General features: G+C 38.1%; 1 protein-coding gene across 1 annotated transcript in view; it reads right to left on the bottom strand.

The window, feature by feature from the left end:
* ATAD2B (ATPase family, AAA domain containing 2B) overlaps positions 1-17,806 on the bottom strand; it is a 54,737-nt gene extending 36,931 nt beyond the window's left edge. The window contains exons 1-14 of the mRNA XM_026044906.1: positions 17,658-17,806; positions 15,848-15,894; positions 14,693-14,846; positions 12,492-12,594; positions 11,916-12,024; positions 10,497-10,613; positions 9,462-9,537; positions 8,130-8,228; positions 6,869-6,980; positions 6,073-6,188; positions 5,218-5,392; positions 4,322-4,410; positions 3,023-3,182; positions 2,058-2,148 (exon numbers count right to left, since the gene is read on the bottom strand). Coding sequence (XP_025900691.1) covers positions 2,058-2,148; positions 3,023-3,182; positions 4,322-4,410; positions 5,218-5,392; positions 6,073-6,188; positions 6,869-6,980; positions 8,130-8,228; positions 9,462-9,537; positions 10,497-10,613; positions 11,916-12,024; positions 12,492-12,569 — 1,222 coding nt within the window. The 5' untranslated portion in view covers positions 12,570-12,594; positions 14,693-14,846; positions 15,848-15,894; positions 17,658-17,806. The remainder of the gene's footprint in view (positions 1-2,057; positions 2,149-3,022; positions 3,183-4,321; positions 4,411-5,217; positions 5,393-6,072; positions 6,189-6,868; positions 6,981-8,129; positions 8,229-9,461; positions 9,538-10,496; positions 10,614-11,915; positions 12,025-12,491; positions 12,595-14,692; positions 14,847-15,847; positions 15,895-17,657) is intronic.
* Between the last annotated feature and the right edge of the window lie 6,066 nt (positions 17,807-23,872).

The raw sequence follows: 23,872 nt of genomic DNA, 5'->3' as shown, positions 1-23,872 counted from the left end.
GCACGTGCATGACTAGTAAAACCAATGTCAATGGGGTCTTTGAGGAATTTCATGTTTTCCTCAGGCTGCTTTCACAGTCATTGCAGTCATAGGGCTATTCAGTGAAACAGGTTCTTTAATTCTCACATACCTACCTATGTACAGAAGTTTCCTACAAAGTTTGCAAACTCTAGCACCTGAGGAAAAATCCACCCTCAGGAAGCAAGCTGTTTTTTGCAAGTCCTGCAGCTTTTTCCGTACAAGTCCTTTTAACTGGGCCCACTGAACATACACCTGCTTCCTCATTTATTTTGGTAGGCGTTGCAGTTTTTTTCTTCATCAGGATCCATTTCCTTGTAAACGTTGCCAACTTTGCAGAACTGGAGACGTATAAACCACGCTGTACCAAAAGCCTGCAAGTCTGGGCAGCCTCTACTTCTTTAATTAATGAAAACCAGCACATGAGTAAAACAGCAGGCTGGCAGCTATGGTATTCAAGTGACAAATGGGCCATCGGGTCTTGTTTGCACAGACACAAAATCTGTGGAAAGCCTGAATAAACAATTAGGTGGTGCAGATATCACTTACAGAAACATTGAGGCAATCAAGATGAAGATAGGCTAGCCTTCCTTCAAGARTTTTGAAGAATCCTTGTCATAGCCYAAAGGTTTTAATCTTGGATGGACTGAAACATTTAAATTCCAAGATCCACAATGGAGAAAGTCAAGTGCATAGTAGCTGCACAACAGAAAGGCCAAGAAAAACAGAAAAGGGCCTTTCTTTATTAGCTGATTTTTCCACAGTACTAAAGGGCTTTATTCATCACATGGACTGTCTTCCAATAAAATCTACAAATGGCTTTCCCTATGGTCTGAAATTTTAAAATATGTAAATATGTTCTCAAGGCAAAAATCTAGTAAACTTTCAAACAAATATGTGTGGKTTTTTTGTTGTTTGTTTGTTTTTAAATCCCAACTACTTCCCTTTCTCCCACTAAGCAGCATCAGGTCCTTACACAAATCAAGCAAAACTGACAAGAAATTGGTTTGGCACATGCTGTCCTAYGGCCAGCAAAGCTCAGATTGGAGTTTGCTGGATAGTTATGGTTTCTCCTCACCAGAAGACGTTGAGGTCTTTGTGCATCAAAAGCAGAGCGATGCTGCTTCCRTGATAGATGTCCCTGTGGATGAATAGGATAATTCGGATGTACTACAGCCGACTGAATGGACTGATGTTCAATTCAAAGTTCCCMTTTCTCTGCTGATGGATTCCAAAGTACAGATATTTCTGATTGTCCTTTTTTTCCCCGAGAACTTCAGTGCTTGCCCAAGCAGATGGCTGACAGAGAATGTATCTTCGTATGGCAAATTGCTGAGAGGAGATTATGATGTGTGCTTAAGGGTTTTAAGGGTCATTTCCTCTGTTAAATTCACTCCAAAAACATTTAGGCTTATTTCTGATTAGCACTTCTGTAGCAGCTTTACCTTGAACAACCATCCTCCACTCAGTACAGCAGGTCTTTGAGTGCTTCAAAGGGTTATTTTAAGATACCCGAGGTGTGGTGGTATCTGTTTTCCCCCCTGTCTATATCTACACKCTGTACTTGTCACGTGCAAGCAATGTGGGGAAAAAATGCCTTTAGGAAAGCTTGGTTAGTTCAGGAGACTTCTGTCAGAAGACAACACGGCAGTTTCAGTAAAAAGAGATGAAAAAAAAGCACTGTTTTTCCTCCACACGAAGATGAAGAAACACCTTGCCCTATCTCATCTGCAGTGCCCTAATTTAATGAAAAACCTACCAGAAGATTCTAATTCACACTTCATTTTGCTTCTCTTTGTGGGTAGGTATCTTCTAAACAGAGGGTGGGTTTTACAGAAAGGAAAGATGACTGCATTTTGCCTTCAAACAACTACTGATTTTTTCTCTTAGTAGGACAGAGGATATTTTGTTGTTACAAAAAGAAAGTTGCTTAAAATACGTAAGTCTTAAAAAGGTAAAAATATATATTCTGAAAACATATAATACACTTGCAAAGCTTTCAACAAACCAAAGAAAAAGCATCTTATCGTAATACTCACCGACACATTTTTCAGCCAGTTCTCCTAAGAAAGAATCTGACAGTTTGGGGCTCCAATCCCTGGTATGAATTTGTAATATGTGCTTTCGTGCCTGATTAAAAAAAATGATAATTTATCTTGAAATAATTTCAGCTTATTTTAGACACTCATATGAACATGTAGGTATTTTATACATTTGCTGACATTTTGCTGAAGTATCTAAAGAACTCAGTCCTCAAGCTCTCACAAAAGCAAAGTTTTTTTTTTAATTGTTTAAAATTTCATGTATAACTTTTCAGTAAGTTTTCAGTATTCCTGTTATATTTTTAATTGCTGTAAATAAACATTATTACTTATGAACTGATGACAATTTATGTTCTAGAAATTATGATGGTTTTATAATTGAATTTAATTGCTGCATGTGGGATTAACAGCTTCAACTGCCACATGCCTCACCAATTATTTACCGACTACTTCAGTATGTACACAAATTCCAAAAGTATTTCATTAAAAAGAAATCTATGGGGAAAAGAAAGTATCAACTTACATATTACATTTAGTTTCACATATAAATTCATKAAAAAAATATATGGAATTGCAAGATTCTTATTGCCAATAAAACAACTTTTAGTTTTCATGTAAATTTTCTATACTTTCTACATGGCAATACAGACATCTCTACTAACATAAGTTCCCAAACTGCAACATTTTGGGCTCATTATACGAGTCCCTACAAAGTTTTTACATAAACTATTTAATGCAAACAATTTTTTTATCCCTGTTTTCAGTTTTTGCAGTGTTCTGAAGCCGAAAACTTTGTCAGTTTTACATATATTAGCAGGATGTTTTTACTAAAAATGTCTTCACACAATGAAACCTCCTTACATGGAAGTATATAAATTGTTCTTTCATGACTTGAGCTGTGAAGCATTCAAATGTTAAGACACTAGAAACGTCTATTAATAAATCTCCTTTGTAAGTTTTACCTTTTGATCAGGCAGGTTGAAAAGAAACTCCCTGTCAAAACGACCAGGTCTCCTGAGTGCAGGATCTATAGAATCCAGCCTGTTTGTAGCACCAATTACAACTATTTCACCTCTATTATCCAGTCCGTCCATGAGCGCAAGGAGAGTAGACACTATAGAACTAAAAGGAAGTTTTCAAAAATAATTTATCCTGAACACCACAAGTGCAACATTTATAATTTAATAAAATGCTGACAAAAMATGTAATTGTTTCAAGTCTAACAAGAGTGAACCTTTTGCTATCATCTATATTACACAAAGGATTGACACACCTGAAGCTCTACCTCACATTAAAACTTTCTCCATTAAATGTTTAAATGTTTTCGGGAACAAGAGCTCAAAAAGACATTTATTGTGGCTCTGAAACATCTGCTTCCATTAGCCAGTGACCACATCGTGCTGTTTACAGCAACAGTAGCAGCATCAACAGGAGAAAGTCATGTCAGGACAAAGCCACATCCTTTCTACAGCCCTGCCTGCTCTCCCCAGATACCCCCTTCCACTCCTCAGCTGAGCAGGATGAAATGTGCATGCAACTACTGTCTATAAAAGCAAAGCCTGTACCAGTGTGTTGCCATAAGATGGGTAGCAAACTTGAGACTGAAGTCACCAGGAAAATATTTAATCTAATCGTAAACTGTTGTAAGACACAAGTCAAAATTATATTTGATTCAAGATAAATACCCATATCATCACAACCAGAATCAGAAATGTAAACATATGTAAAATATCCTTCTCAGGATATTATGATTTATCACTTTGAAAAACTCTTCTGCAGCTGCTTATTCTATTGGGCTAGCAGCAATAGTACAGTACAAATGCAGCAATGAAAGGGCAGGCTATGGAAATCTGTAGGTCAAGGTGTCTTTCTAAGCTTGTGCTGTAGGGGAATCTCCATTACAGCTTGATTCCGGGCATATCCCATTCCACCCAGGAAAGATTCTAAAGGTTTTTCTTATAATTTCATCTCCATGTGAGGAAGAACTTCTTYCYAKKRRGGKKRMMRRRSSCYKRRARMRGSYKSCCMRGGRRGSTKKKGRRKYYYCYTYYYYKGRRRWYYTYCMAAWCCYRCCTGGATGCCACCCTGTGCCCCGTGTTCTAGGTTTCCCTGCTGGAGCAGGCGGGGGTTGGACTAGATGATCTCCAGAGGTCCCCTCCAACCTCAACCATTCTGTGATTCTGGGTATTTCACTGAAAGATGCCACCTGGAGTTTCTCATAACAACATTTATCTTTAATGGCACAGAATTAGGAGAATTACCTGTGAATTTGATCTTGTCTACTAGAACGAACTGGGGCCAACCCATCTATTTCATCAAAAAATATTATAGAAGGTCTCATCAAGTATGCCTGGCATGCAGAGAAAAAAAAAAAAAAATCAATCGTTAATTTGCAATTTCTCCATCAACACTGAAAACATTTTATTATAAAACTTTCATAGGCTAAACAGTAACATTCAAACACTTTTGTTGAAAGGTCTGAAAATAAAACTGAACTTTCAGCTATGGTTTTATTTCAAAGCTGAAGAGACTGCATTCTCCCCTGAATAAGCAAGATGGCACCAGTGTATCACTTTTACAGTGCATTTGAGAGATTTAAGACAGCAAAACATAYACAGATTGAAGACATCTTAAACTGAGGTGCAGAAAAGAGTATCTGCTGTTAAGAACATCTGGGTACCTACTCATAACCAGTTTTAGACATTCAGGTCTGAAAACTTGTTTGAGCAACTATTTTTCACTGCTTCATACAACTGTCTTCTCTCCATCATTTCCAAACCCAAATAGGGATTCTAAACTACATACACAGCAGAGGCACACCTGCATTCTCCTCTATGCAGCATTTATCTTGATCACGCCAAACAAATTCAAACAGATGTTTTGTTCCCCCCCCACACTTCCTAATTAAACAATTCTGATTGATCATTTAATCACTGGCCAAGTCTTGAGATTTTTCTCCTGTTGATTTTCAAAACAAACAAACAAAATAGTCAGCACTCCTCTACTGCCATCACTTAAACATAACTTTTGGACAAATACTGTCTCCCTTCTACGAACACATGTAAAATTTTAGGAGTTTTGCCTCGCTAGAACAGACTGCAGCAACAACAAAATAATGTACAGGTAGATTAACGAAGAGTGCATCTTTTCTTCTAACCTGATCAAAAAGGAGTCGCAGTTGACGTTCAGATTCACCAACCCACTTACTGAGGCAGTCCGCTCCTTTCCGCATGAAGAAAGCCACTTTTTTGTCTCCTTGACTGCATTCATTAGCTAGAGCTCTAGCTACCAAGGTTTTACCTGTTCCAGGAGGACCATAGAATAAACAGCCCCTGAAGATAAATGGATCAACACAGTCACAAACTTATTTTATGTCTCCTGAAAAACTCCAAGTCAAATTTTATAACGAAGACAGGGAGCCTGGAGAAGAAAGACTTAAGTTCTACTAGTATTAACTACTGTATTAAACTTCATAAAAATCTGTATGTTCAAATCACTAAATTTTTTCTTTGAGTACATTAAAAATAAAAAATAATATGCCTTTCRTTAAAGACTTCAAATATTAAATATTATATAATACCCAAGTTGGTTCTTTCTTACTTGTTGGAGAGATCAATTTCCTTAAATTGAAAATTTGTGTAGAATTTTGTCATTTACTTAAATTACGTGTACCCATTTAAACCACATCCCAAAGAGTCTAATTAATAAGCACTAAAACCAGAATATAAAAGTCACTGAGATTACTTCTATGGAAGAAATAACAGCATTTAATTTTATTTAGTGAAATACTTTATACAATAAAAGGGAACACTGGCAAAGTACTAAGTCTGCCCTTAATTAAAAACTGGTAATTCTTCTAACTCAAGGAAATTTAATCTTCTTACCACCATAAAAATAAACTTGATCTTGTTTATTAAATTCTGATAGGTAAGTTGGATAGCACACATGTAAGTCTACTTAAACTACAAACACTTCAAGGAATAAAAACACAGCAACAAGGAAATTCACCTACCTTGGTGGCTGAATTTTGAATTTTTCAAATATTTCTGGGTAGAGAAGAGGAAACACTACCATTTCCTTAAGTGCAAGTATATGATGGCTCAATCCCCCTATACTATCAAAACGCACCTAAGAAAAACATATTTGAAAACAAATAACAAATAATATTGTATTCACCAAAAGTATTAAGATGTGTTCATTAAGTCTGGAAAACGTAAAAAATGTTGAAAAGTCAACTCTCAGTTACTTATAAAAGGTCTATCAAGTTGCGTATCAACAGTGTCAGCTAATTCCTATAGGAATCCAGGCCAAGTCTGATTTTTAAGCTCAGGCCCAGTATAACAAATACAGCTGAAATACTTGTGGATAGCAGCTCAGCTCTACAAGTAATTTAGCAGCATCTTCACATCACAGAGCCTAAAATAATAGGCACCCTTGCCTCCAAATAGGCTGTTTACTGAACTAAGCTGGCTGTCCTAGGCTATATTTTAAACTATAATTTCCTTGATTTTTCCACTGCTCAGAATATCATAGCTTCTTCTACTATAGGATTTAATGGAGCACAAACTGAAGAAATATAGCTGGGATTTTGACATTCGGGCTGATATATATGTATGCAACCTGATGAATACCACAGGCCACAAGCAAGTGCTCTGTGGCCCAGAGCAATGAACAGACAGCAGCTTGGAACAAACCGAAGGGATTCATAACTTTCTTATAGATTTATTTCAATTTTAATGAAGGTCTGTGATAAAGTCTGTTTATCCATAAATGGAGATAAGAAAAAAATAAGTCTTAGCAGGACCTACCGATTTGTCAACAATCATAGGATCAACATCTGCCAAACTTGCGCCAACTTTAACACGTTCTCGCAGGATTCCACTAGCTAAGTCTTCTGCTCTAAAATTTAAAGGCAAGCATCTGTAAAAAGAAAAATAAGCATGTTGTTATATTTCAATTGTTTTAATTTTGAAAAAAGAAATTAACAACTGCTGGCAAGTTGAGAGCTAAGACAGCTTCTTAAATGCATTCCTCCATTAAAGTGTTTACCGTGTCAGCTCATTTTCATGCTATTGCTTTCATTTAATCATTCGATTTCAAATCCATCAAACAATAAAGAAAATGGAAGAATAAAATTCAGTCTGAGTTAAAAGAATGAAAAACAAAGAATTCATATTTGCCTACAGTTCATAATGAATGCAGAATTGCTACAAAGTCGACCTTATTGAACTGACAAGGTAATCATGACCAACCTTTTTCTTTTGATAATATGCATCTATACCTGGAAGCTCCTAAAATTAAGAGATTATGCTATGCCTGCAGACAAAGATTTCAGTCTGGTGAGCTACACAGGTTATATGATTTTGAACAAGCACAAAAGAAAAAAAAATATAGACCAAAATAAAAAGAGCTTTTCTAGTGGCAACATAGAACTGCATAAATTCAGCAGGGATTAAAGGATTAATAAAATACATCAATACAAGTAAAATGGATTTTTTAAAAATAAAGTTCATTAGAGCCCATCTGTAAGATGGGCACTGAACTACAAGAAGTATTTTTAAATTACATGTACCTGTTTCAGCTTCTTAGAGCATATAAAGAAGCCATAAGCCTTTATACAGGTACTATATCAAATGAAACAGAGAAAGGAAAGAAGCAAGATACCAGGAAAACACAGGCTGGACTTGCACTACTCCTGTGGTAGCTGCACATGGCTTTGGCATACTTGGCCATGGAGAACAGAACAGTGTGGCAGACAGAGATGGAAAAAGGAAGAGATGAAAACACTTTTTTTCATTCAGTTTCTGTATTGGATTAATCTAGAGGGTTTTTTGATCTTTTTTACCTCTACTGTTAATTATCTACTCAAAAGACTTCAAAAATTCTTGTTAATATGTAACTASAGAGTCTCCTGCATTGTGGTTGCAGGCCATCACTGGCAGAATCAAATCACTGTAGAATTACTAGACCATTATAKAACAGTTCTGCTTAATTTCCAATTAATATTTTTGAAAAGCAAGAACAACTACAGCAGCAAAGCTCTCCTGAAGACAGAAGATGTTTTCATACCTATTTCTTGCTCTGGCCATGCTTTTAGATTTTCTTCTTTCAAAACGTTCTTCATCTGAAGAGGTTGTATCACTGCTGTGGATGGCATGCTTCTTTCTCCTATTTGGGGAGCAAAATAAACATAAAACTCAAGTGTGCTTTTCACAGTTAAACAGCCTATTTTGACTTTCTATTAAAAGGAAACTAAAAGGACAAGTATAGCACCATTTAGGTTGAAATCCATGCAGGCACATCTTTGCTTTATTAAAGAGCATCAGAATAGTCTGTGGGGGAAGCTCCCATATTCTTATATTATTCCAGAAATATCCTATCTCAATGTAAAGTTCACCGAAACTGTAGATCCTTGTAAGCCACGATCTAGCCTACGTTACCTCAGCAAGTGAATTCAAGTATTCAAGTGTAAAAGTTCAGAGGCTATGCAACAAAATGTCAGCAAGAAACCCACACAATAAAACAATTTTGAAGTTGTCAAGTTTTGAAGAGTTTTTTTACAGTTAAATATATTAAAAAGATGCTCATAGAATACAAGACTCTAATAATATTTATTCCATATTCACTGTTCCATCAAATTGGACAAGAGGAGCTTCAGCAAAGACTGYAGCATGCTTTTACATAGTCATGTCTACAGTAGGCAACAGGATCACAGCATTGTATAAGCAAGAAGGTATTTCTAAAGAAAGAATAACATTCATTGCAATAATGTTTATATTTTCAGGAAGTCTATTATTAGAAACGTGTGTTTATTTAATATAAGATCAGAAGTTATTTCAATAGTTTTCAAGAAAATTTGACTGACCTACTTTGATATGGAAAAGTAGGTCAAAAAAATAAAGGTTATGAATTAATATTGTTAATTACCGTTAAACTTTATATTAAATATTTAGCATGTTAGTTATTTATTAATATGGTTAAAATTGCTCAAGTAAAATTTGAACTGGAAGAATACAAAAAATATTACTGCAAATTATTTTTGGAGAATAAAGTTGAAAGTTAAAACTGATRAAGTGCTGCTTTGAGTGTGGGCACCTAATGTAAGCCCTTACAGAAAAATCTATAATGTGCAAAACAACTCTTCTCCAGCACCTGCAGCACACTCATGTTGCGTCTTTCCTGAGGAGATTGCTTATCGCAAAGTTTCTAATAGTTTCATCAAGTGCTATGAAATTTCATTTTGTATGCTGATCAGATTCTGACCTTAGAATCAGGATGTATTCCCACACATGYGTGGGAATAAACTATGCAACTCATTCAAGAATGTTTTAAGGTATAACCTAACAGAAATGTGCTGAGAGGAAGCAAACTGCTCCTACCTACAAAAAGATTGACATTTACCTGATATGGCTTCTTCTGGCCGGAGATCTGTGAATATCAAACAGTGTATTCTCCCTCTTTTTTTGATGAGCTGGCACTGAAGAAGAGAAGTTACAGGCTTCTAGCATCAACTACTAAGGAATAAAAATAGTCCAAATGCAGCTGCAAATGCACTACGCCATTGTCTTACCAGTAATTGTTATCATTAGTTTCTTTAAAAAAACCTCAAATTAAGGAAAGACTCCAAGAGGAAGGAAAGCAGAGTCAAATCCCTTGTGAAATTCACTCTCTCCAAACTCACCCTGTTACAATCAAGGGAATTCCACCTCAGCCTCCTAAAATAATTACAGCTGCAGCTTGTACAGCACAGAATAGCATACAGATTTTGACCACGGCACTAATATTTTTAATCTGCAGGGCATGAAGAGCCACACAGAAGCAACTAGAGAGACGGTAGTAATAGGATGCCTTGAAACTTCACAAGCAAACCACAGCATTCCTCTACTAGTCTTAATTCCCAAGTTCTTTTAAAGTGTAGCACACTGCATACACCATGGTACTCCAAAACAGAAATGCTCGTTACATATGTAGGTTATATAAAGTATCATAATTTCTTTACCTAGGCAAAACAAGGTGACTGTTGCTATGCAGTTCTAGATCAAGTTATGAACTAGCCCTACTACTCAACAAGAGAAGCAGGCTTAAGAACCCTCCTTTTTTATACCTAGTTATCCTTTTTTTTTAAAGCACAACTACCTCACCACGTGAATTTGACTTCTACCAACTCTTTCTTGTCTTAAATCCCATTAACCTCCAACAATGAGCCCGGGACATGACAAAGTGAATGAGATGGCAGGAGCCACAACACCGCCACAACTCACTTCACATCTGTTCCTCATGGTCTTGATTTTATGACAAACAACAGCAAGAAGGAACTAAGCTCTGCATATCCAGGATGAAGAACAGCCATCCAACTTCCCTTCCATCTCCCATAGTTTTCTGGAAAGTTAGGGAAATCACAGAATGGAATTGAATGAGAAAGATCCAGTTCCTCACCTATTGGAGGGGCCTGATATCTTTCCACAGTTTTTCTCTGTCTTAGATTATAAGGTCGATCATTTTCTTCTCCCTCGGCTTCTTCTACTTCTATATCTCCATCTTCCTCCTGAGATTCTATGGGGRGGAAAAATTTCTCAAAATACAACTATTTCTTGAATTCAGAGCTAATGTCACCATAAACAAACCAGAAAAAAATAATAATGGCCACCATGAGTTACATTCCTCCTATTAGTTACCACCAAGTGGTAGGTCACTAGAAATTTGATAAGCCTACAATACACTGTCACACTTCCTTCCAGTCTCCCACAGAAAGGAATAATAAAACAAATATAATCAAATTAATTTGATTTAGTTTGATTGTTGAAATTTAAMTTGATTAAATTGAAGCATTTGATTAATCTTCATCGTATGCCACTGTTTTCCTTGAGCAATTGTTTCTCAAATTAAGAATTGTCTTTTTCTTTCTTTTCCTATAGTTGCCTGGGTAAAAAAAGAAAAGTCAAATATTTGACACATCACGACAATAAGTACAGCTTTAAGATTCATAATCTAGTTTTTACACAAAGCCTTTTTCAAGCAAACACACTGTATAAAGGTATTGGCTCGATCCACCTTATTCATATGGTCAATTCTTCCGTCCCTGGATCTCAGAATTAAGACTACATTCTTACTAGCTAGGACAGACCATACTCCCTACATAGCAATGTCTCAGTTTAGAATCAAAAGGCACTTTTAGCTGCACTGGTTTCGTCTCTGAAAATACACTTACATCCAACTTCTTAAGCAAAACTAAGCATGTCATTGATCACGCAAGGCAAGTTACCCATCAAACCACTTCTTTCTTCAAGAGTTTTTGGAGCCACTGATCTGGTTCACAGAGGTTCATCCAGATTAAAAGGGAATATAAAATTTCAGAGACAGTCATGTCCCTATAAGCTTTCCAAAATTCAGTAAACAGACAAATAAAGAGGAAAGATGCAGAATTCACTATCACACATCCTTCTGGGAACAGTCATATGCATATGCACAGCTGGGAACAGCTGGAGTCATCACAGCTGGGGATGACATGCAGCACATCCTCATTTCCACACAAGTTTGTTACAGGGAATACATGCAAGGGAATAAGTAAGGGAATGTAGTACATAAATATTTAGATACCTGGCTTTGTTCTGCTGCTTTCAGGTAAACATAGGTTGCTATTGTTTAATTTAAAGAATATTCTTTGGAGACATCTACAAAACTTTGCTCAAGAGAGTGCCTAGAATGCGTATTTTTCAATAATCTTGTTAATTTGTCTATTGAGTAACTCCAAATCCTGATCACTTTCCATAGCACAGCATATTGCTCTCTATTTTCAGGACAGTTTTGTTGCACAAGTATTTTGGACAAGCCCTTTCAACTCCGTACGATCCATACCTTCCTCTTCCCCTTCAGTGGACACTTCGTGGTGGTTCTGAATACCATAACTATTTCTCCTCAGGGATTTCCTTCTCCTTTTCACTCGAGAATACATGTCCATGTTTTCCTGCAATAAAATTAATTTGCACCTTAATCAGTATCGCAGKGCTAACCCACAGTTCAATAAGGAACACTACATCCAATTTTTATCCCCCAAGTGCCTTTCCAACAGAGCCCTCCACATCTGGACTGCAAAAGCAGCCTCACTTAACAGTTAGTAAGTCCCCCAGGTAGTGTCTAGTCTATCTGATACACAGCTAAATATTAATATCAAGCTCTACTAGGGAATAAAAGAGATGGTAGTCTCTGGGTCTGTCTGCAGACCACCACAACATAYCACAAGCATAAGGCAATCAATACATCAATAAAGAAAACCTGATGCAGTATCTGTATAAAATACATCTACAACCTATGGATTTTATGTTATCTGGGTATGAAATGTTTCAATAAAGACAGCTGCATAGAGACACATCAAACCCAAGCCCTGCCTTGCTGTTGCACTTTTATGACATATCTGAGACACTCTGCACTTACAAATTCTGTGTCTGTCCACATCCGTAGCCGTTCTACCTCGCCAGAGCGTCTATTCCTCCTGATGTTAATATTATCCATTTCCTGTAGGACAGCTTCAGCAGTACTAAAACACACGTAACAGTTCAAAAAAGATTTCAGCCATGAAACAGTAGATGTGCAGAAGGCTTTACATAGCATACAGTAATTTCAAGCACCTAATTTTATGGTTTTTTAAGGTTATCCCAAGAGCTGCAGGTTGAATTCTAATCTGAAAGTTTTAGGGTAACTTTCTAAATCTATTAATTAACTACAAATCCAACCATGATAAAGAAAACTGAAAGATGAACCTACAAAATATGAACTAAAGCACACAGAGTAAAACCCCTCTGTGTTTAAATTAGGGTGAAAACTATTAAAAGAAGTTTTCCCRAGTGTAGAATATAGTTTATAAATTTGTAAATAATACTGCTCTAGGAAGGTGCTGGGATGTCAAAATAAGGAAGTTTTTTTAACCACATAACTAATATTGCAAGAGCAACCTAATGCCTCTATCCTATAAAGCTTTACGATTTCTTACTCTGGCTTCAGAACAACACTAAGTAAAAGAATGTTTAACAAAAAAAGTTAATTATACCTATACCTAATTATACCTAAACTCCACCATTCATTATGAGCTTACTATTGCACTATTTCTCATCTATTATTTCATTATACTCAAATTTCTTCAGGAAAGAATTTATCCAATATATTTGTAAAGAGCTGGCAAAACAACAGGGGTGTATAAACAAGAATCTTGGCCAAGGTACATTATTGCTAAGGAAGAAAACAACAAATTATTAACCAGCCCAAGTCAATTATTGAGCTACTTGCCATAACCACCTAGTTGTGGTGGTAATTATGGTAGATTTTCCCCAGGATTTCACTATATTTGTATAGTAGTAGAAAGGAAGCGAAAGACGCGGCCTTCTTATTAGCTCTTCAAGTATAAACTTGRAATCCTGGCCGGAAATAAGTCAATGAAAGTTCTGCAAGCGAGTTCAATACAGTCAAGATTTCACTGTAAGTGTCCCCTGAATTTAGAACACTTCCAATACTTGAGATATGTGATGCATCTCCYATAAATAAAAATCAAGCTCTAGCTTATAATCAACGCAAACACCTGGAACACCTGGAAACACCTGGAAAAGACCCCCCGCCTCTGCCAGGTAAGAACAAACTATGTAACTAAATGATTTCTGACAGATGTTTTTCTAACCTATTCTTAAAAATCGCCAATAACTGGACATAATGGATCAATACAAGTCCATGTGTACCCTAATCTTTTCAAATTACAGTCTTCATGGTAGACTTTTTKCTAGCGTTGATGAAGAGGGAGATTCAACTGCAACTAGAAAAATAAATGTAACTCGATATAAATTTGTAAACTGATATTGAGYGAGTAAATTGAAAAAATAGATTTAAGAGTGTGCATTTCGGAAGAAATATCATACTTGACAAYGTTTATTTTTAAGTCATTTTCCAAACAGACTCTCCAAGCAGTCTCTCAAGTGCGAGTATCAGAAGTGATTTTACAGGTGGGATAACTGAAACATTGACTACTGAAGGCCACACACACACACACACACAAAAAATAGCATTTTAAGGAGTCTTTCTGACTCCCATTCCTGTATTCAGACCAAACCTCCCTCTCCGACCTACTTTGTCTGCACAGTACATGTCAAAAGTGACACCCATCCTATGCAAATTACTAACAAACAGTAAAAAGTGCAATGTTCTGATATTTTATGACTCAAATCATACAGCAAGATCTATAAAGTCTTCAAACATTTTCTTTTCTGTTCCTAGATCACCATAGAGGGGTAATTCACATGACACTTAGGGCATTGCTACAGAAATAGGTTACTGAGGGACAAACTAGGGTGTGGATTTACAGCCACTCTGCATCACCTGCCAATATCCACACTTTCTTCCCACCTKGGGGGGACATAAAGCAGCTTATTCCTCCATGGAAGTCAGGTAAAGCTGCTTTGCATGGAGAGCACAGCTGACAGAGGCAGCTCCAGCAACAGGGCAGCACTTTGAATTCAAACCACAATCTACACTTTGTCTCAATGTAATATACTCCTGTAGTCAAAAACTTAGAAAATGCTGTCTTTGGTTCCATCTAACTTAAAAAAAAACATGAAAGTGATTGTGAATACRACTGAAGTATCCCCACATACCTGTTGACTAGTTGATCAAACAACAAGCTCTGATTCAAGGTTTCAAATCTGTTTTTCCTGGACCGACAACTTTTTCTGACTTCTATATCTCCATTTATGCAAGCATGGTCCCCATCTCCCTTTTTATCCCCTCGAAGGGGATGGCTTTTGAGAGCTAAGAGAAATTGGTATTACTACTTCAAAATGCACGAAAGAACATTTTCACAAACAAGAATTAATAAGCAGAACACTTAACAAGGACAAATTAAAACTTATTATGGAGTACAGTATGAGCACTAGTTAAAAAAATCAGAATTCCCATCAATGATGATTTACAAGCTCTTCTTTTCAGATTTGAGCTTGTTTCCTCATGCAACAGAACATATTTTATGATGAAAGTTTGGCATTCAAACACCCCTTTAATTTTAACATCAAGACTAAAATCAACTAAAAAAAGACAGTTGGCCCACAGTTTCAGTAGATTTAATAGATCACATATAACACATTTGATTTTGCAAGCAAATCTGGATTAGCTACCCTGTGAAGTGCCAAATAAAAAGGGATCCCACTCCTGATTGCTCCATTACAGATTTTTGGTGTTTTCATTATTTATTGTAGTGCCTAAGGCATAACATTTACATAGGGTCACACAGAACTACCGATGACAGAATTTATGAGAAAGGGCCATGAAAGAAAGACATGGGTTTCAGCTGAGATATGAAATGAGATGACAAGTTTACAAAGTAGAAATACACAGGAAAACTGTTTCAAGGGAGCAGGAGCTGCAGACAAGGCAGGTCTCTAAGCAATAGCAGAATAATGCTAAGAGCCAGAAAAGGCCAAATTTTAAATAAGAGAAGAGAGTATCTTACAGCGACCAGCTGGCAGAGGAAGGCCAGAATTGGTCCATAACAATAAATCTGGGAATCAAGGAAAACATGGAAATCATGGCCAAGAGATCTGAATTGAAAAATGAAATTTTATCCGAGAATGTTCTCCATACACACAGACAACATCCAAGAGGCTGACAGAAGAAAATTGAGCCAAAAGAGTAACTTTGCTCTGAACATTTTGAGCAGAAATCAGTAAAGTTATGAAAAATATGTACAACTGAAAAATCACTGGCATGAAATTATTAAACACARAAGTACAGGGGGTTCACAGGATTCCACTTACACAAGCTACGTCCATTTGGTAATGTAGCACCAGGCTGAGAAGTTAACCTAGAAAACAATGTTAAATACACAGTGTTAACACACTTATGCCAAAAAATAGCTAACAAAAGCATAACTGTAAAAGTTAAACTCTTAAAATGTTGCACAATCAACTATGATTTCAATTTTTTGTGTGAAACATACTCCCTGCAGTATGTCTGTCATGCTTCCTGTCCAGCACTGCAGTAAGAACAAAACTGTCAAATAGCAATTAAATGAATTATCCTCCCTTGTATTAGCTAAACATCTCCTGTATTAACCTCTCCAATGCTTACCCCAGGCCCTGTCCTACTATTAACCTTCCCTTAAGGTCCAGAACAGCGTCTTGAAACAGTTCTTCCAAGAAAGCTTTATTTGTAGATCTCTTTCCATCCTCAGAAATACTAAAATACTTCATAGCCAAGTGAATATATGTTGCACACCAGCAATGAGGTGCTGGTGAGGACGAGGAGGAGCTACTTGAGAACATGTGAGGAAGTTAAAAAGAAAATTTGATGAGGAAAAGAAAAGATAGGGAAAACTTTAAATAAACAAATAAATGCAACAGCATTGCAAAAAGCTCAGTTTAACAGAAGAATAAAACATAGGAGCTTCTCCTATTATTTTTCYAGGAAAAACAGAACAGGAATCCTGTAAAACATGAAGTATTTGCAAAAGTTGGGTAACACAACCAAAACCCATATTTCCACATTTTAGCAACAAACTGCTGAGTAAATCTTTAAGAGACAAGGTCATCATTTGGCTTTAGATTTTGGCAGTAAATAACAAGAAATCTCAGATGCAGAGACATCTSATCTGTTAGGTTCTAAGCACCTAACAGCAGCAGCTTCGGATCCTCATCTACTTTTATTCAGACTAAATATTTTTTCCMTTTCTTATTATTTCTATAATGTACAAATCCACAATTAAAAGAAACTAAGGTGTATGAGTGTCCATACTTTCCTAAATGGTCATGCTACATTCAAATTATTGCTTTTAAATTTTATATAGTTTTTAAATATAGTTCATCCATGAGGACAACAGTCCAGCAATGAATTACAGTCACGCTTACCTACAAAGCATTGCAGTAAATATGAAATATGTATTAACAAAGCTATCAATAACAACTGAAGGGCCACAGCCATAGGTAGGTATGTCTACACTGTCCCATTACTACTTATGATCAGGTGAAGAATCATATCGACACAAGGATGCTTTTTAGACTACTAATAATCAGAGTAAGAAAATTAAACATAACTTCTCATATGAAATATATAAAATATGGCATGACTTATTTTGTGTTTAATAAAAATAATTTGCCTGGTCCTTATAATGATAAGCAATTTGGTCCTTAAAACGAATAGGAAAGGGAAGTAACAACAGCATAAATGAAGATTTGACTATTATTCATTCCCTAAAAATGTGGAAAACACTATTTACCTAATCAAAAACGTTGAGTCTTCTTATAGATTGAATACTTAAAACCACCAATTAAGTCACTAAACCTGGATGTACCAGAAATGTAGAATTCAGGGAGCACTTCAAGTAAAATCACTTTCCATTTTAGCACATAAATTTGCATAGGAAAAAAGTACACAGATGAAAGAATTGACGGACTCTGTTCTTGCAGTCCTGAACTAAAGTTGTGTAAAAATTATATGCTTCAAAAAATACACGTTATGCATGAGCTGGACCTCACTGCCTAACGAGAATGAGCAGGTTGGTTTTTAAAAAAAAAAATTTAAGAAAAAATAAAAAAAGATAAAATTTAATTTCTCTTTGTCTCCAGTTACCTGGACTGTCCCGTTGAGATGCTCCATTCCTCTCGCTGCCCAGAACTGCGTGACTTGGACTTGTCTTTGCACACAGGATCAGCATGTTTTGAGGTACGTTTGGCAGGAGGAGACACGTGGCTATCGCTCAAACTAGCATCACTGCCTTCATCTTTCTGAAAAGGAAAAGGCACCAGCCCATATTTAATCGGCTCCTTTATATACCTTTTAATGGCACAGGCAATCTTTTTCTAAAAATGAAGTTTCATTATGGAAATGCAGTCAAATGCTTCTGATAAATGAAAATATACATGAGGGTTAACTCATATTCCTCTATCAGACTCAGTAACTTGCTTGAAAGAAATAACTGTGAACATATTATTGGAAATTATTAAAATATTTAATTCTTAACATTTTGCACACTATTTTACATTTATTTCTGACCAAGCACTATGGTTCTCTAACCACAACTGTATTTTGTTTACTACATACAGTACTGCTACCCTTGTTCTACTTAGAAGAAAGGAAAAAAGCAAAAGGACAGAGCAAAATTAAGATACTTAGAAGCATAGTAGGGATTTACTCTGCTGGTAGTATCACTCCACTAGAGATGTTGAAACAGGCACCTTCTGTTCTTCCTTCTTGCTGCAAGAGTTTTGCAATATCTTGTTCTCTCTACAGTCAAACACACAGCTGAGTAACTGGAAGCAGATTTCACACTTTTATAGCACTTTTCCCCTAACATCCTCATTAGCAGCATGACACACTCCATGAATGAGAGACCTAGGAGCTTTTAGATACTCTCAGAGATGTCCTGAAGACTGATGTTGTCAATGTGTATCAGAGGTGACAAAGATCAACTCAGGGATAGCAGCAAGGGATTATTTCCAATTTCTACTCAAGACAACCTGGGACCTTTYGAGGCTCTGCTACTCTTAACATGCACAAGACAAAAAGCAACAACCTGTAAATCACAAATTTTAGCTCATGGGAACAACCTTCATACCAAGATCTACCCATCCTCTCTTACCACAGCAGAGTAACCAACTTCAAGATATTGAGCATCTAAGTATTTACGGAATCACAGAATGGTTGAGGTTGGAAGGGACCTCTAGAGATCATTTAGTCCAACCCCCTACTCCAGCAGGGACACCCAGAGCACGGGGCACAGGGYGGCATCCAGGCGGGTTTGGAAGATCTCCAGAGAAGATCTCCACAACCTCCCTGGGCAGCCTGTTCCAGGGCTCTGTCACCCTCACAGTGAAGAAGTATTTAATCCAGGTACAAAATATAATGATATTTATGAGTACAGAGGTAATGGTGCTAGCCTGGTTTATTCATCGGCTTTGCTGCCACCACTCTGCTCTGCGCTCCAGCGCGCTCAACACAACAAGCTGCAAAGAAAAAACTCACTTTGTAAAAACAGACACATTGTCAGAGAAGAGGATTTAGAAAAATGCTCAAGTAAAACCCAAAGAAATCCAGACCTAAGGGTGCCACGAGAGCAGACCTGAGGGGCTCATGGGGCTGGAATGGTGGCTGGGCCTGGGATCAGGAAGCTGCGAGCGGGACAGGCTATCCCTTGCCTACCTCAAACCCCAACGTTTCGCCTCCCCAAAAATATTCTAACAAATACTAGGCCAACTAGCCAAGCTCAAAGCTCATTTAAGAGTATTTTTAACTATTATCGTGTTCAGTCCATCAAAGTAAATTCAGGAAAGGGAGGAAGCTAAGCCATTTAATCATAAATCGTAAATTTAATACAGCATAAAATCATTTAATTCTAGTTAAAAATAARAAGATAAATGCACATTCGTCCTCCTAGTTATGGCAATTAGTGAGAAAATACGTATTTTTTAACTCAAATCTTTACAAAGCCTATACTGGAGAATCATACTAAAATTAGAAGTTTTTGGTTCCAAACGCTGCTATATTTGSGCAAATAAAGATAACTTCCTAAACGCAATGCAATTGTATGCAGGGTGGAAGTGTAAAGTCAAGGCCCAGCAAGCAGCTCTTTGCACTGACAGACTACAGCTACCRAACACCTACTTTTCTCAAAGCTCCAACGTCACACACATTCACCTCCAAATAGGCACAGATTTGTGGTCACACTATATTTATTTTCTTCTAACCAGCCCCAGGCGGGTTTGTGGACTTATAGAAACCCGCTGTCTGCAAAGAGACGTTATTTTATTCAGTGCTTCCTTGCTGCTGTTCCAGGAGCTGCTCTATACGGACTGAGCTTCAAGGAGAGCCACAGAACCAGTTTTGAACCGGCTGGGGCAGCTGGAGAAAATTAAGCTCAGAAGGAGGCACAAACACTCGCTGAGTCTTTGCGAGGGGCAGCATGAAAGGCGTTTTGCAAGCAGGGGAATTAAGAATGCATAGTTTTCAAACCTCATCCCTGCCCCTTCCCATGTGAAAATCCTTCTCTTTGCTATTCCTAGGAGGTTATTTTCATTCGAGCCTCATTTGCCTGGATATAACTCTGGGCAGTAATTGAACTAATATGGTAGGAGGGAGTCGAAACTTTAACACAGTCGAGCGCAAATCCTAACGCCTTAAATAAGAACAACAGCCATAAAAGATGCCCCAAAATACTTCCAACTTGAAGGAGTAACAAAGCAAACTGATGTCACTGACCAGATCGCATTTTCCAACCAGTGCTACCAAACTCTAGGGAATCTAGGCAAATAATTCATACCTACATCACCCTCCAGACCTTTCACCTGCCTGCACTGAGATATGGGGATGAGGAGCCAATCTGGGATCCGACAGAACACGAAAAGAAATTAAGTTTAAATTTAGAAGCTTTTCAAGAGCGTATTCTGCTTCCTCCTGTTGGGAGCAAAACGGGTCTATTGCAGTCAACTTGCTCCCTCAAGGAACTGGGTCGCAAACCCTTTATATTTTAATGATTAAAAATAGTACTTCAGTTTCAAACCAGAAGCTTATTACTTAACAGAAGACACCATGAAAGTGCTCTGGGACCAGAAAGGGAAACGTACAATACAAGTATCTAACTTAAATTAAAAAATTAATAAGGCAACTGCAGAATGAGGAACAAACGCACTGAACTCACAGGTCCTCCTGAACCTCTGGCACTGCTGCAGACTGTTTCATGCTGAGAGTGGGGCTGCCACCAGAATGCAGAGAAGATGAGCAAAAAAATACCTTAATAATATCATAAATTGCCTAAAAACCCACTGAAAAAGCCTACAAGACAAGGATCAAAAACCAGGCCCGCCAAAGGGCAGAGACAGGTGCTAGGCACAAATTAAAAGCAAGCACAAACAAATCAAAACCACAGGCTGTGTAACGTCAGGAATTATATCCAGCTAAACCAAATTCAGCATGTTTTTAAGCAATCTAACAAAAATGAGATAGAGCAAAGACTCACTGTAACCCAAGACAGCCAGATCCAGCAAAGCAGAGTGTCTCACAGAAACCTCTCACCAGTAATAAGCAGGGAAGTAAAGCTAAAGGACACCACTAGACTGGAGGAACACACTGTTCTTTCTCATCTTTGGAGTCAGGAGAAAAATTCAATCTGACAGCTGAAGAAATACTTCAAATTGGCTGTTAAGGAGCTGCAAATCAACAGCGGGTGCCCTGCAGAGGTAGCGGAGGCAACGCTCTGGAAACGGAACTTTGCTGAAAGCAGTGGAATGAGAGCAGCAATAAACCCAGTAAACAAATCTGAAGAGAATAAACAAATGCAAATAAAGTATTAAAACAAACACACCTGCATTGATAATGTACGTTCTCTTCACCTTTAGGGAGAGAGAGATGGAGATGTTTCTGATCCTCTAACATCCACTTTCAAGAACCTACCACCATAATGCTGCCTATCTAGGTTTTGTTGCACCTTTCACATCCATACCTATAARCTTCAAAATAATTCTGAAAGTTACAGTATTAGAGAAAAATGCTTAAATCTTTAAAGAACACAGACCAAAAAATCAGAGGTAAAAAAAAAAAAAAAAAAGTATCCTTCCCTCTTAGTCTCTCCCATTAGGAAAGAAGTAGTTGAAGAGATGCAGCCGTTGAGCATGACTCTAGGCCAAACACACCAAGGAGGTCCTTGCTACTAAGTGCTGACCTAATTTCCAAGTTCAAATACCAACATATTAACACCAAAAAACAGACTTCAAGTCTTTTTTCATAAGTTATTTCCCACCAAAACACCCAGAAACTTCCCTCCCTTGCTACCAGACCAGGCGAGCACAGTCGTGACGCAGCAGGCCGAGCAGGAACCGCCTCCATCCCCACGGCCTCAGAGGGCCCACGCAGTCGGGCTCTGCACGGGTCGAGCCTGTTTTGTTGGGCACAAACCACAGCCACACCTTGCAGCTTCAGAAAAACACAGCGGCTGCTTTGCCAGAGCTCAGCCTTAGTAAAACAAGGCTACGTGTGGGCATGTTGCTAGAGCGGGGCCTTCCGCCGCGGCCCAACTCGCTCTCCTGGCCAGGCGTTTCGTGGATCGCAGCCTTCTTGGGGCCAACTTTGTGTCACACCTCCAAGGGCAGCGTGGTCAGTCGCTCGTGCTGCTCTGCAAAGCAGGGGTGAGGGTGTTGAACCCAGCATGTTCGTGCCCTGGACCTGCTTTCCATTTCTGTGACTCCTTCATGCATCTCAGACGGCCAATCAAGACCAACCAAAACCGAGTTTTAACTGATCTATCCTGCATTTTGTACAAGCCTAAATTACTTATTTTCCTCTCTGCCCCACTGAACAAATCCTCAACTGCCCGAAACGTACTTTTGTCTTAACTAAGGATAACATAAACATAATTAAGAAATCTGTTTCAGCTACAGGTTTTCACAAATATCTACTTCTAATTCTAGTTAATTCTCCATTAGCTATGGATAGTTAAAAATAGCTTTTTCCTCCTCATTTGACTCGTGGAAAAGACAAAAATGTTGGCAATTGTAACGCCACTCCATGCACACCAGTAAAASACACTGAAAACAGCATTTCTCTGTCCAATGATTCTGGATAAGCCTCTTGTTCCCCTGGGTATCAGCTTGGGTACAGGTAGACAACTCAGATTAAAGCACTAACTCCTGCAAAGCACTCAAAGGTCTATGGAGGAAAGGAGGGATGAGCTGGATCCTTCCGTATCCCAGTGTTGGGGGCTACACTTACTAAGCACAGAGCAAATGAAAAGGGTTCACAAGCTCTTGGAGCTATTTTTAGTTTTGCTCCTGGTTGGTCCCCAGTTCTGTTAACTAGATCAAACAGCATTTCTACCAGGCCTGCAATAATGTCATCTGACCATAACCTAGCAAATCCCCTCAAATCCCCCTGGCAAGGGCCCCCTCCTCGCCCAGGGCTCATGGGCTGCTCCGCAGGAAGAGGCTGGACCAGACACACTTGTCTGGRGCGAGAAGCCAAAGTGACTCCACATCCCAACACAGTGGGACAACAGCCTCTGCAGTCCCATCAGCTGGTCGTGGATCCCATCCGTGCTAAATGTGTCCAAAAGTCTATATGGTTGAGAGCACATAAACAACCTTACTGTGAACTCCATCTAGGACCTGACTGCAAGGCTGAAAAGAGGCCAAGTTGACTTAAAGGAATCGTCTGGGAGACTCAGCTCTCTAACTTGCCCTTGTTTGCAATCATCATTTAGCAGGCACTGCCTCACCCCAGCTGTTAAGGAAGAATAGCAAATGGTAAGATTTAGGAACAGCTTGATGATCTTGGAATACACAACTACAAAGGCTGCATTTCACGGGTGATAATGGCATTACAGGACCCCTTAATTGCAGGGGGATCAATACTCTTAATATTCACTCACATTATTTGTTTCTTCAGTAAATAGTGCTCACATCAATATCAGCCATTAAACAATTTAAAGTTTTCCCTTTTATTTCCCTGAACTTTTCAATTGTAGAATTGTAGAAAAGCAAAGGCTTTTCACAAAAAGTTTACAAGTGAAAAGCAAAACTGCTGCCTGCCATGCTGTTTGTTGTGCCACCACCAACCCCTCGCRCCATCTGCATTAGAAAAGCCACTGTTTACCTCCAGGCTGGGTGCCCTTCAATGGCTTTTGAACTGTAAACCCAGAGACTTTCTGGAAACAAAAGAAAGCGAGAGTCAGAGTGGGGGCAGACCCAGAGCTGGGGCTTCTCCTCTGTCCTTCTCCAAGCACTTCCCTGCGCCTGCTCCTCTGGCACCCCTAAAATTCGGGGGACTTTCTGAATTTACAGCAGAAAAATCACATCTCT

The sequence above is a fragment of the Nothoprocta perdicaria genome, unplaced genomic scaffold, assembly GCF_003342845.1.
Source record: "Nothoprocta perdicaria isolate Ctin4 unplaced genomic scaffold, notPer1 scaffold_39, whole genome shotgun sequence".
NCBI lineage: Eukaryota > Metazoa > Chordata > Aves > Tinamiformes > Tinamidae > Nothoprocta > Nothoprocta perdicaria.
Note: the sequence above shows the minus strand (reverse complement) of the source record. Positions and strands in the feature narration are given on the sequence as shown.